The 12,996-nt window shown below is 37.2% G+C and overlaps 1 protein-coding gene and 1 non-coding gene across 8 annotated transcripts in view; both read left to right on the top strand.

The window, feature by feature from the left end:
- The window catches only part of CEP295 (centrosomal protein 295), a 52,215-nt gene that overhangs the window by 38,263 nt on the left and 956 nt on the right, over nt 1–12,996 (top strand). For 3 of the 7 annotated variants that reach the window (XM_054015648.1, XM_054015649.1, XM_054015645.1), the window contains exons 19-28: nt 678–822; nt 2,004–2,246; nt 3,044–3,198; nt 3,491–3,656; nt 5,373–6,052; nt 6,677–6,850; nt 8,864–8,984; nt 9,681–9,884; nt 10,653–10,752; nt 12,317–12,416. In XM_054015648.1, the coding sequence (XP_053871623.1) occupies nt 678–822; nt 2,004–2,246; nt 3,044–3,198; nt 3,491–3,656; nt 5,373–6,052; nt 6,677–6,850; nt 8,864–8,984; nt 9,681–9,884; nt 10,653–10,752; nt 12,317–12,416 (2,088 nt within the window). Of the gene's footprint in view, nt 1–677; nt 823–2,003; nt 2,247–3,043; nt 3,199–3,490; nt 3,657–5,372; nt 6,078–6,676; nt 6,851–8,863; nt 8,985–9,680; nt 9,885–10,652; nt 10,753–12,316; nt 12,417–12,996 lie in introns of those variants that run through there. The other 4 variants (XM_054015647.1, XM_054015646.1, XM_054015650.1 and 1 more) reach the window with 4 other exon arrangements.
- LOC128830688 (small nucleolar RNA U2-19) lies at nt 342–424 on the top strand. Its single transcript, XR_008443647.1, has one exon. It is a non-coding gene; the product is annotated as a small nucleolar RNA U2-19 (small nucleolar RNA).

Below are 12,996 nucleotides of genomic sequence, written 5' to 3'. Positions count from 1 at the left end.
AAAAAAGATAGCAGCAAAATCTTTGAAATATTTAAATATCTTGTCCCTTTCAGTTCAGGACTAAGAAAGCACTTATTCCAGCTTTCCTGGTCTTCTAAGGATTTGCCCAGTAAAAACAGGGGAGAGAACTTTGTATCCCTGATATTTTTACAATTTAAAACAAAGCAAAATTTCTAAAAAATAAAATAAACCTTTTCAGGCCCCATTTATATGACATAAAGAAGCAAAAAAGGGCACAAACCCAGCAATCTTCCTTTGCATGTCACCTATAAAATAAGCATGGAGGCTTTCCTATACTGCACTTCTGTTCCTCTGAGATCTGCTCTTTTATTATTGAAGTGGATCTGTGATGAGAAATAGCCAAATCTGAGCACCAGTAGATCACCTGGTTTACATGGTGTATGATCTATATACAGTTCTGGGAAGCAATATAATGGTTCCTGAGAATGTGGTTGTGTGCAGTGTGGGGGGTTGTGTGCGGGGGAGGGGTGTGTGTGTGTATGTACGCATGCATGTGAGGAAATTTTTGTACTGAGCAATGATGAACCTTTATTTTGTCTGACTCTTCAAATAATGAAGGTTTCTACACTTGAACTGAGCTCAAAATTAAGTATTTGTATTTTAAATAATTTGTCTTGTCCATACGCAATACTATAGTCATATTTTCTTGACCCTAGGTAGCACTTTCTAAAGGATTGACAACCAGTTTTGCTCCACAGGCTTGTGCACGAGAGACAGCCTGTGATTATTTGTCTTCAACAACAATTTCCACTGGCAGTTTTTTAACCAGTGAAAAGTTGGACCTAAGTCCTGCTAACACTGGTAAATATTTTTTTTCTTATAAACTGGATTTTATTTACAATATTATAAAGGAAAATGAATCTAATACTTTGACATTACTGAGTTCTTCTGAAAGAAGATTGATTAATGTGAAACTTGACTTAAGCCTTGTTAATGTTGTCCTCTGAAATAGAGCATAAATAAAATGTAATGCATGTTCTATGGTTGTAGCTTTATTTGACTTTCAAGTAAGCTAAACATATTAGCATGTTAACTACAACTACCGTAGTTTTGGCAAATGGCAACTGATGTTACAAGTACTGTTGTGTGAAATACCTCAGGTTTTCAAGTTGGCAAAATTGAAAAAAGAAAATAAACTATAAATTGTTGGGATTTTTTTTCTGAATAGCCATGTCTGAAGTGTTTAATTAGCACATACAGTAAGTCTTCGCTCTTCTACAACTATCTATGAATTTCAGTATTGACTGTTTGTCTGAACAGTGATCACAAACTTCAGATGTTTTTTCATAGTATACACTTTGTAGCAAGCCTTAGAGGTATGGTTTTATCAGGTCTGATACAGAATTTTAATTCCTCGTTTTATATGTTCTTAATTTTCTGGGAAAATCTCATTTGGGGAAGAAATTCCATGGTCTTCAGTTAATGTGAATGTGAATGATATACGTCAGATATTTTCCTCAATATTCTAGATATGACAAGTTAGGAAACATAAAACATGCACATGGGTGTGACCAAGTTAGCATTATGACTAACTTTTCTTTACTCTTTTTGAATACACTCTTCTGATTAAAGATTTCTCAAATATTTAATAACGTTTTTACCTGTCATGTTATGTAAATTTTTTAAATGGCAAACTAGCACTGCCCTACATAATGAGTGTTTAAGGATACATTAAAAAAATTGAGAGGCGCTCAGATGCTGCGGACCATATATGTACCTGAGAGAGAGGGTAAAGATCTTCATCCTTTGAAGTTGCTAAGCTCCATCGAGCATTATTTAATTAGGTATTGTCAATGTAGATTTACAGAAATTGCTGTTAAGTTTTGCATGGGAGAGAATTGTGATAGAAGACGTTTTTAAAAAAATCTTCAGTTTACATTGTTTCAAGGTTTATGCTGTCAAACAAAAGTTCATTTTCAAACAAGTTCACTTAAGTGGCTTATTTGCAAAACTGGGTGTCAGAATTATGGTTTATCTTCCAGAGTTGTCTTCAAATAGTGCCGAGGATAGGATATTGAGAGAAACAGCAAGTAGCCCTTTGGACTCTTCTGCATCTCCAACACCTACCACTGCTCAGCAGAGGCAAGAGAATTCTTCTGAAGTTTCTGAATTTCATCTGCCTGCAGAAGAGAATTTTATCTCTAATAGAAGTCAAATTCAGCAGATCATAGACAAATATACGAAAGATTTGAACTGGTTACCTGAAAACACTATATCTTTCCATGGTAATAACCTGTTTAGAATATGGAGACAATACAAGAACTAGAAGTATACTGTGAAAAGGAGTTTAACAAGATCATGCATTTAATCTGTATTCAAATTTTAATTATATTTTGTTAATCACTAGATAACATACATGTTGATGTTCCCTGTTCTGCTGATATTCTGCACCCTGTGGCCAAATGCCAAAAAGATCAGAGGCCCAATTATATAGGCAGTTGCATACGTGCGACTCCCATTGGCTTCAGAGGAAGTTGTACCTGTGCAGCTGGTAGGATAATTGGGTGGTTTCAAGATATTTTTTACCCTTGATTTATCTCAGTCTGTAGTGGAAAACACACACATGCACAGCTAACAGTAAATGCTAAATAAATATTAGTATTTTAAACCAAATCTGTTAAAGAAAATGAGATGTAATTTATATAGCATTTATTTATATACCCTTGACATTTTTGTTAATACTCTGTGCCTTCAAATTAGAAGACTGTGCATGAAAGTATAACAATATGGTCATGAATTACTACTTAGTGTTTAGCTTCAGCATTTTAATTTGTCACTGTCCTGGAATACTTGAAAACAGTTTTAGTTTTTACTTTGAGTTGACTCAGCACAACCTGTTGGGGTATTGTATACACATGCATCACTTCAGAGATACAGTGATGTAGATAGCCTGTTTTAACACAAAATACTTGCAAAAACTATTGATAAACTTTTTAAGTCTTATGCATTACATTTATAGCACCTGAGCTGTAGATGCCAGGTTTGCATTTTTTAAAAATAAATTTTCCACTTTTTTTTAAAGCTCCAGCCGTTGGACTCGATTTTTCTGATATGGAAAGAAATTTCCCTAACTTTCAACGTCAGCTTTTTCAGCCTTTGGAACCAAGTCCTGACTTTGATATCTCATCATCCCTTTCTCAACATAGGATTTCCGAAGACAGCAAAGATTTTAGCAAGGTATTACACAAAGTTTTGAAATAAGGGAACTCATGCAATTTATGTAAGGTTACAATGTTGTGTGATTAGAAACTTAATCTTTTGACATTTACAGAAAATATAATGGCAAGTTTGTGTTTTTAATCTAGAACTGACCAGTAGTTCACTTCACAATAATTTGCCTTTTGTGATAGAAATGGATCTGAAAGAAAAGTTTAAAAATTACTGTTGCAGTTTTTCTCTTGTATTATATTTGAGAATATTTAACCATGATCAATAACTAAACTCTTTGCCATGATTCTTCTGCCACTAGAGTTTTGCTTTCTCAATCCAAAGTCAAGACACATCTGTATTTCCTGAAGCCACAACCTCTAGCTTGAAAGCGAGAAGTTACAATCTGCATTCTTTTCTTAATACAAAGAAGCTAAACAGTACTACATCACAAGCAGAGGAGTCAATTAAGGAAAATGTTACTCTGGGTATGGATCTGTTTTTAATGTCTAAACGTGAAGATTTATAGTTGTTTGGTCCCCTGCAATTGTGTTCTCTTGAAGTTAGTGAGACACTGCTATCTGTTCGTTATATACTCTGTCTTCTCTGCAATGTCATAGCTTAGCTCTTACTTTATGCCCCCACTGCTATTGAACAAGACTGTGTCCACAGACCTGGTTCCTTAGTTTTTCTGCTGTTGGGTGACATACCCAGGAATTACACAGTCCAGTTCTTTGTCTTCCCAATTATTAAAATTGACTGTTGACTTTGGTATACATTTCCTTTGAGAGCATATGTAATTTTAATATTCGGGCCACTCTGTAATTTATTGATGGTGCTTTCAGCCAAAAGCAAAAAATATGCTGTTCATTTTTTAAAGCTGTGGGCACCGATTCTGTCAAACTCCCCTTGCTGTCTCTGGGTATCGCAGAGATCCAAATGCAGAATGTATGATGCTCAATATCTAGACATAATAGTGATTTAAGAATAGAGTTTAAATTTGTAATTTTAGCTTAAATCATTAATTTTTCTTAATCCTTGTAAATTCCCTCTCTGCAAAACCAATTATTTCATGTACTGAAAATACAAGAAATAAAATTGTGACATGCATTACTATAGGCACTTTTAAGATAGATCAAATTTTAGATCTGTCATCTGAAGTCTTTTTTTAAGCAATGACTAATCTCAAAGTATGAGTTGTTCCTGTGGACTTCAATTCTTTTGCTGCTGCTGTTCACCATGGGATGATGCCTTAGTCAAGTAAAACTACAGATGTTTTGCTTGTGTTAAGGTTTGCAGGATTTGGCTATAGGGAAATATTTTGAAAGTTGTCTGCATATCACAAAGTCTATATTTGTGTGTGACATGTGCCTGCTTATCAATGATTTCTTATCATTACCATATTTAGAGACGTATATTTGGAAGAATGCTTATCTGCTAACTTCCAAATATTGTCAGTTAAAAAAAACCCTAGAATCAAAACCTCTTATTAGATAGATATAATCCCATTGCTGTAGTATCTGAGTGCCTCCTAAGTATAACTTGTTTTGTATGTGTAGATCTTAAGGGAAATCCAAGTGAGAATAACCACCTGCTGTAATTGGCCTTTATAAGAAAGAACAGGCTGTGTTCTGATTTTTTTCTACTATTAATGTATACAGCACCAGTAATGATTTTGCTTTTGCTCCTTTAGAAACGCTGTCAGAGAGGCGTTTGAAATGCTAAGGCTTTCTACCTGAGAATGGTTTCCAAGGGCCAAATTCTCTGCTTGGTGCAGCTCTATTGACTTCAGTGTAGTTGTGCCTGCTTACACCAGCAGAGAATATGGTCCTAAACATTAAAGAAAAAAAGACAAGTTACTATGTCAAATATAAAGCTATTAGAGATTGTATTTAAAAGAAGCTAAAATTATTTTGTGTAAAATAACTATTTTTAAATGAAGATACTTTCCTGATTAATACTCCGTTTTTTATTATTTGGATATTTTGATATCTAGGAAGAATTTCATTCTAATTCACCAAATTGACATAAAAAACACCATCATATCTTAATAAATGTAAATGTACTGGAATTAAATTACTGTATTTAAAACATTGTTGCCTATTTTACTATGCTTTTCTTAAATAGATAAATAATTACTTCCTTTTTGTAAACTCTATTGTATGTATTTAGACTTTTCTGACAGTCTGACTTTTTTCAAGCAGGTTCTGAAGAATCTTTTCACCCTCTTCAGTTGGAATCTACCCTGAATGAGCACAGCCAGAGTACTGCACAACCAATAGGTCTTCGCATTGTATTTGAACAAAATTCTAAAATTAAAAAATCAGAGAATGAGAACTATGTTTCACCTGTTGGAGACCAATATGAGGGGCTGGCGAGAAATATAGAGAATACTAATCTCCAGTCTTCAGTGGAAAACCTGCGGAGTCCAACGCTGAGTTCATCAGAAGAACTGGGTTCATTTTATCAGCTAATTACAACACAGATTACAGAAAATGAGACTCTCCTGACTGAACATTCAGTAAAAGAAGTTGCGGAACTGAGAAAAGAGAACTTGTGCTTTGAAGAATTACCTGTTGTGACACCAAATAAGCACAGGGAGCTTACTGAAACCCCAGTTCTTAGCAATGAAGCAAATAGGATTGTGGAAGGTGACCATTCACAGTGCAGTACAAATATATTGGAGGAAGAACAAAGCATTCTAGAAGTACAGATGTCCTCTAGAATGCCTAGAGCAGTAGACTCAGAAATCTACATCAACCCTTCACAAGCAACTAGACAACAAAATGGTGGTTTGCCAGAAATACCCCAAAACCAAAATTCTAATTCAGTGCTCACAATAAGTTCAGGGTCACATTCCTTACAAAGCCGTGTGCCAGTCTGGGTGAGTGAAATAAAGGTTTCACAAGGTAATTGTTAGTGAGTTAAATGCCATTCAGATTTCAACTAATTGCTCCAAGCTATTTTAGACCTTTTTGTAATTGGAAAATTTAGCAAAGTTCACTTTACAGTTTTCGTTGGAGACTTCTCAAAACTTGTGTAATTTAATCTGAAATTATGCTGATTCTCGTCATTTTAGGTCTAGATTTTAATTGAGAAAAGGCTAGCAGTTATGGTAAAGGAAGATGAGTTAAAATGCTTAATTTAGGAAAACAACAAAGCTGTGTTATAAATGCTGTTCCCTTAAGGATCAAACAAAAGCTACTATTGTTTGCCAAGAATTAGCTTTCAGGCTGTGACTAGAATTCCGGTTTAGAGGAGGGGTGGAAGGGAGGTTTTGTACAATGGCAAATTAAATATTTAGGTTGGACTGAGCTCCTTTGGAGGAGTTCTAAGTACATCAATAAATGTGGGAAGAGCACTTTGCCTGAGGTATTTCTTTCACTGCCTGGGGCACATTTTCTTTATCTGTATGTTGAACAATTCTTTCCTTTGTAACAGGCTAACAAATGTTGCTGTTGCTAGAAATATTGATTTTTACCTTGATGTTGTCTTCTCTGTTTTCTAGGAGACAGAGTCAGGGCATGGGATTATGGAAGAACCTGAACTGACTCTGATAAGCTCAAATGACATCAGTGTTGCAGAATCAGACTTGGAACACATTAGCCAAGAGAAAAAAAGAAAAAATAAGTTGGATAGCTTGGCATATGCTGGCCAGTCTGAACTTAAAAGTTGTTCTGAGGTAAATCTTGATGATCTCTCATCATTTTGAGCCTGGTACTACTGATTTTTTGCTTTAGTAAGAATAAGAAGATACTTGGTAATTTTAAAGCATGTAATACAATATTGTAGATCACTAGCATGTTTTGGGTTCTCCAGATTTGCAAATATTTGAGCCATTTGGTGGTAATGCCATGTCTGGTGGGTTGGGCGGATGCAGAGAACTGAAATCTATTCTGCTTCCTTCACTCTGTCCTTTGCCTTGAGTACTCCAAAGTTCACACTGTCAGAAGAACAGACATGTCCTGCTGTAGTTAGTAAGGCAGAGCAATAACTCATTCCTGGAAGACTCAATGGGAAAGGCAAAAATCCTATTACCTTACTAGAGAAAGGGCATCCAGGTATTGGATAGAGGCACACTTCAGAGCCATCTGCAGTTCTCAGAATAGACAGAAGAGGGTGGGCTCATTGCATTACTGCACTAGTCTTTTATTATAGTATCCTTTTGTGTCTTTTTTGCTCAAATTAAACTAATGAGGTCCCCAACCCCCCTAGGGTACTGAATGACTAAGGCCTAGTCTTCACTTACCGGCTGGTCCGGCGGCACGCCATCGATGTTCTGGGATCGATTTATCGCGTCTGGTTAAGACGCGATAAATCGATCCCGGATCGATCCCGGAAGTGCTCACAGTCGGCGCCGGTACTCCAGCTCGCCGAGAGGAGTACGCGGCGTCGACGGGGGGAGACTTCCGGCCACGTCTGGACCGCGGTAAGTTCGGACTAAGGTACTTCGAATTCAGCTACGTTATTAACGTAGCTGAATTTGCGTACCTTAGTCCGAAGTCCGGACTAAGTGGGGACCAGCCCTAAGTCAGTGGGTGTGAGTATGCGATTTAAGTTCTGACTGCAGGCTTTCTTATTCTAATGTAGGAAACTTGCCCCAGGGTATTTTGTAGTAGACTTTTAATAAGATTTCTGGAACTGAAATTCAGACAGTGTTTAGGGGTCTCTCTCTGTCCAATCCTCCCTTTTCCTGCTCAGTGGATAAACTGTAGCTTTTCCTCAGCGTTGCATGACTCAAGCTAGAGTAGCAACTGTTCCATCCTCAGTGTATTTCAACAGCTCTGGAAAGGTCCATGAGGATGCTAATGATAAAACTTTAAAATCAGGTTGTGAATCATTATTTCCTCATCTGAGGACTGCCAGTTTTCCAGGCATTTCCTTGGTTGGATTCTCTTTGACCTAGATCATTCTGTCCCTATTCAGATGCTCATATGTTGTCCCCAAACGGTCCCTGACCAGTTCCAAACGCTACAGATAATGCCAGTTAGGATTAAACCATTCTGACAGTGGATGATCACAGGGTAATTTATTCAAAGAAGATACATTTTCTCAAGACTATGTGGATGACTGTAATATAGTTGATGCCAGCCAGTGTTATGAAGGAACATGCTAACATAGCTGTTATCTTGGGAAGATGATCACATACATTCAAATGAATAATAATTCAATTGCAAGAGGGCATAGAGACAGTAAAAGGTGGCTTTTAAGAAGCAATTAGACCGTGGAGGAAATTGAGACTAGATAGTTGGAGGCTGTTGTAAACATTGGGGCAGCATTGGGGAATAACATTTATCTGAGAATAGGAGAAGGAGACAGAACTGTGTGAGAGTGGATGTGGGAGCTAGAGATGGAACAGGAAGAAAAGCAATCAGATGTAAGTGGGGGCAAAACTGGGTCCTGAAGCAAAAATGAGAAGTTTGAACTTGATGGGGGAAAAGGGGCTTTACGGGTAAGGATCTGATTTTTTTTGTTTTAAGAGAAATTTTTATAAAATGGCTTTTAGTGCCAACAGCTCTTGCTGCTGTGTGCTAACTACATTTTTCTTGCATTTATGCTAATGAAGAAAGATCTCATTCTGTTGGCTCCTTAATTGTTTGTTCCTTGACAACAATGGAGATGGATTAATATTACTTCACTAAAATGTGTAGCCTGTTCTAAGTACATTATACCAATCGATTCTTCTGTCTTGCAGCAGGGGAGAGACTTTTTACCTTTAGACCCAGAAGCAGATTACTCTGTTTTCACGCTTCCTGACTACTCTGCAATAGCTCAGAGTCCTAATGAGGATCAGTCTCCATTACATCAATCTGCAGGTACTCGTGTGTAACTTCAGTATACTCATTAGAACTGAAACAGAGAATCTCCAGGCTTGCCGGGCCAACAGCTGACTGGTGCAGCAAGCCTGGAAGGGAGTGGGGGGAAGAAGCGGAGTGGCGGCGCACTCGGGAGGCAGAGCGGAGGTGAGCTGGGGCGTGGAGCGGTTCCTCTCCCTACCCCGATGTAACGCGGTCTCACCTATAACACGGTGAGATTTTTTTGGCTCCCGAGGACTGCGTTATATTGGGGTAGAGGTGTATTAATTTGTAAGATCCTCAGACCAAAGTTCTGAGGATCAGCATGGAGGGGTGCCTAGTACACTTTGGAGCATTCTTAAAATAAGAAGTACTCCTCTGACAAGCTAGATCTGCTTGGTGGTTTGAGAATGTCTGTCTGTAATTTGGACCCTGTTGTTTACAGTATGTTTTAAGGTATTAAGATTTAGTAACATGTATAGCAAATACAAAATGCTATATATGTGCACTCTAGCTTTAAAATAACTGTAGGAAGCATAAATCTGAATTGCTGTTTAGTAAATTTCCTAATTCTCTTCAAATCAAACCCTGGTACAATCCATGAAAACAGTAAAGCTCAGTTTTAGGACCATTATTTAAATTCATAGGATAATCAGCTGTAGTAACCTATCAGTGATGAAAATCAAAAGTACTGAGACCTTCCTTCTTTCTTCACAGTCATGTTGCTAGAGTTCACTTCCACACCAGGTAGTTTACAAGAATCATTTTTAAGGAGAAAGAAAAACTTTATTCAGAAGTCCTCTAAAAGAGTGGAGGAAATAAAAAACAGAGAGAGATGTTCTGAAAAGCCTCAAGCTAAGCTGTTTCAAAGAGACAAGACTGAAAGATTTAACATGCCAAAGGAGGATTCTCCTACTTCTGGTAAATTTCATTTGGAAATAGGCATTAGGCATATGGGATTCTTCTAGTAGTTATTCTATAAAGCAGGATAGATACTGCTACTTTTGGATCTTTGCTCTTGCAGATCAGAATATTCTGTAACAGGGGTTCTCAAACTTTCACTGCCTGGATCGCATTTTAAGAAAGAGTGGTTCAGAGATACCTCACCCTCTTTCATAATCCTAGGATCACCTCTTCATCTGCTTAGTTATATAAAATCCCTGGAAAAACAGTAATTGCTTACATAAAAAAGCAGTATTGAGAATGTAACACATTTTTAGCTTCTTTTAATGGGAATTAAAAGCTGGAAATAAAGAGCATAACTAGCACCATTATAATGGGCTAGCTCTCTGGCCCACTATAGACAATAGTCTAAAAACTGAGATCGCCTTACAACTTGCTGGTGTTTCTCTGTATGAGATAAGATCGTTACTATTGTCCTTGGCTGAGATTTGGAGATTTACTCTGAAAAGAAAAAATTCTGCCCCATGGAGTCCATTCTACCAGCCTGTTTCTTTTCAGATGTGTTTTCTCCAAAATAGGAAACTTGATTGTTTTTTGTTTCAGACCTTACTGTCTTTTGAGGCCAGTGTTCAGCTGCTGTCTGTAAAAGGTGTAAACTTGTCCTGGTAAAGATTATATAGTGGATACTTCTCCAGTTCACTTTGTTGTCACTGATCTGTATGAGCCCACTTTTGGATTGGCCTCAGTTGCATTTCTTTTTTAAAAAATATTTTGTTTAAAACAAAGGTGCAGTTGTCAGTCAGTTGAAGAAAGTGGGGGAAGTGAAAGTGTGCTCTCCAGAGGACAAAAGGTCTGCAGATGTTCAAATGCAGCAGCGCACTTTAAGGTATTGTGTGAATATAGTTGGGAGAAATTAGACTAATTAAACTACTTTTGTTTCTGAAATAATACCTGTTGCAGTAATATAGAGCCTTAATTTTAGCAATGGTTTCTGATCTCCCATTTATTTCAGCCCCTTAGACTTAAATTAGATGAGTATTTGTGGAGACTAATATTTTGTGCTTTTTGTTGGAAGTGCAAGGTAGGAAACGGGGGTAGGGAAGCAATTTTTCTCCACGTCAGATTGGCAGAGACCATGTTTTTAATTTTTTTGGGGGGGGCGGGGGGTTGCCTTACTCTGCAGTGTGGGGCATGGGTCACCTGCTGGTTTGAACTAGAGTAAATGGTGGCTTCTCTGTAACTTGAAGTGTTTACATCAAAATTTGAGGACTTCAGGAACTCAGCCAGGGGATATGGGCCTATTATAGGAGTGGGTGGGTGAGGTTCTGTGGCCTGCAATGGTGCAATAGGTCTGACTAGATGATCGTGCTTGTCTCATCTGGCCTTAAAATCTGAGTCTGAATCCACCCAATTCAGGCTTAATCATTTTCACCTTTATTTATAAAACTTCAGATATAGATGATAGATAAGATGAAATAGAGGCCCAAGTTACTGAATTCTGGCCTATCAGGAAGTTATCCTGTATTTTGTGGTGATCATCACCACCTCTGATCCCTGGTCTGGTCCGTCAGACTTATTTCTCCAGTTTGGTGCTACTAACCTTCACTTGCATATGTAATGTGGACGAGTATAAGAATCCATTAATTTAATTTTTATCCAGTCAGTATTAAGCATTGTCTTATGTAACCCCTACAATACACATGTGCAAGCTTCAATTTACACAACTTTTGCTGCTTATAGTTTCATGTCATCTTGTCCTTATTTTTCCCCACTAAAAGGCACTTATACAGGGTTGTATATTTATTACATGGATTAACTTTTCCTTTTATCAAAAATCTAATGGAACACATTCTATGAACAAAACATCACCTTTGTCCAGCCGGCAGTAGCATTATTTAAGCAGATCTATGTAAGGGGGGAACTGGCAAAACAACACTCATGCCAGGCAAAGCTAGGCTGAGACCTTGGCCTAAGTCTTGCTACATCTAAACTCATTCGCTATCCATAATTATAAATTATGCTATATAAAAAGTTTTTTCACTCTTTAGTGAAAAGACTTTTGACATACAGAGTTCCAAGCAAACAGTTTTTTCCCTTTTGATGACCTCAGTTTGAGTTGTTATAGCTGAAATAATTACTCATGCCAGTGTGTTTACTATTTAAATTGAACTTCACGATTTTAGATCAGTAAAATGTTGGGAAAATTGCCAGTCACATTCTGTCAAATGTCAAGGTGATAATATATAGTAAAACAAATATAAACCTCAAAACTCTGGGTAATAAACTTACTGGATATAAATACTAATAAGGATTTTTGGCATACTAGAGAAATAAACCAAAGTGGCATTTTTAATCATTTCCAGTTTATTAACCCTGTATACGTAATACAAACACTTTAATTTTAAGTTGAGCCCCTATTAATAAGTATACACGTTTTTACTGTTTGGCAGACTTTATAATCAACTAGCCGAAGTGAAAATCAGAAAGGAAGAGAAATCAAGACAAGAAACCTATGCTAAAAACAGAGAAAAGGCTAGAGAGTTTCAAAAGGTAACTGCATGTGGTACAGTATCTTAAACCCCTTGGCCCAGCATTTCTCTATTTTAATGCCTGTTGTTCTGCGCAGTTCTAATTCCACTTACCTGTCGATGCAGTCCCTTTTTAATGAGACTGCTACCTGCTTATTAAAAACTGGAGCTCATCTGAAGCAAAGGGGGGTGAGCCATTCTTGCAGTAATGATGAAATTCTACCACCCTATCTCATGGTGACAAATTACAGCCGCGTGACGTGTTTATGGGCTTTCAGCTACTAACTTGTAAATTATTTGACATACTAAAATTTTGCATTTTTCAGTGAAGACCAGGTTGAAAAATAGCAATAGAGAGCTATGGTCTCTAAAGTGTATCATTAAATTATGAACACTGGCCTCGGGCAAAATCAGTACTTGGTCCTGCTAGTGAAGGCAGGGGGCTGGACTTGATGATCTCTCGGGGTCCCTTCCATGTCTCATCAGAAACAAAACTATCTAAACTTTTCTCTACAAATTAAATCTGATTTAGCATCACTATCTGACCCTGATTTTTCCCTCATATAACTGCTGGAAAGAGTGCATAGATAAAAACATCCAAA

Source organism: Malaclemys terrapin, chromosome 1 (assembly GCF_027887155.1).
Source record: "Malaclemys terrapin pileata isolate rMalTer1 chromosome 1, rMalTer1.hap1, whole genome shotgun sequence".
NCBI lineage: Eukaryota > Metazoa > Chordata > Testudines > Emydidae > Malaclemys > Malaclemys terrapin.
This window is presented reverse-complemented; position numbering and strand designations above follow the sequence as displayed.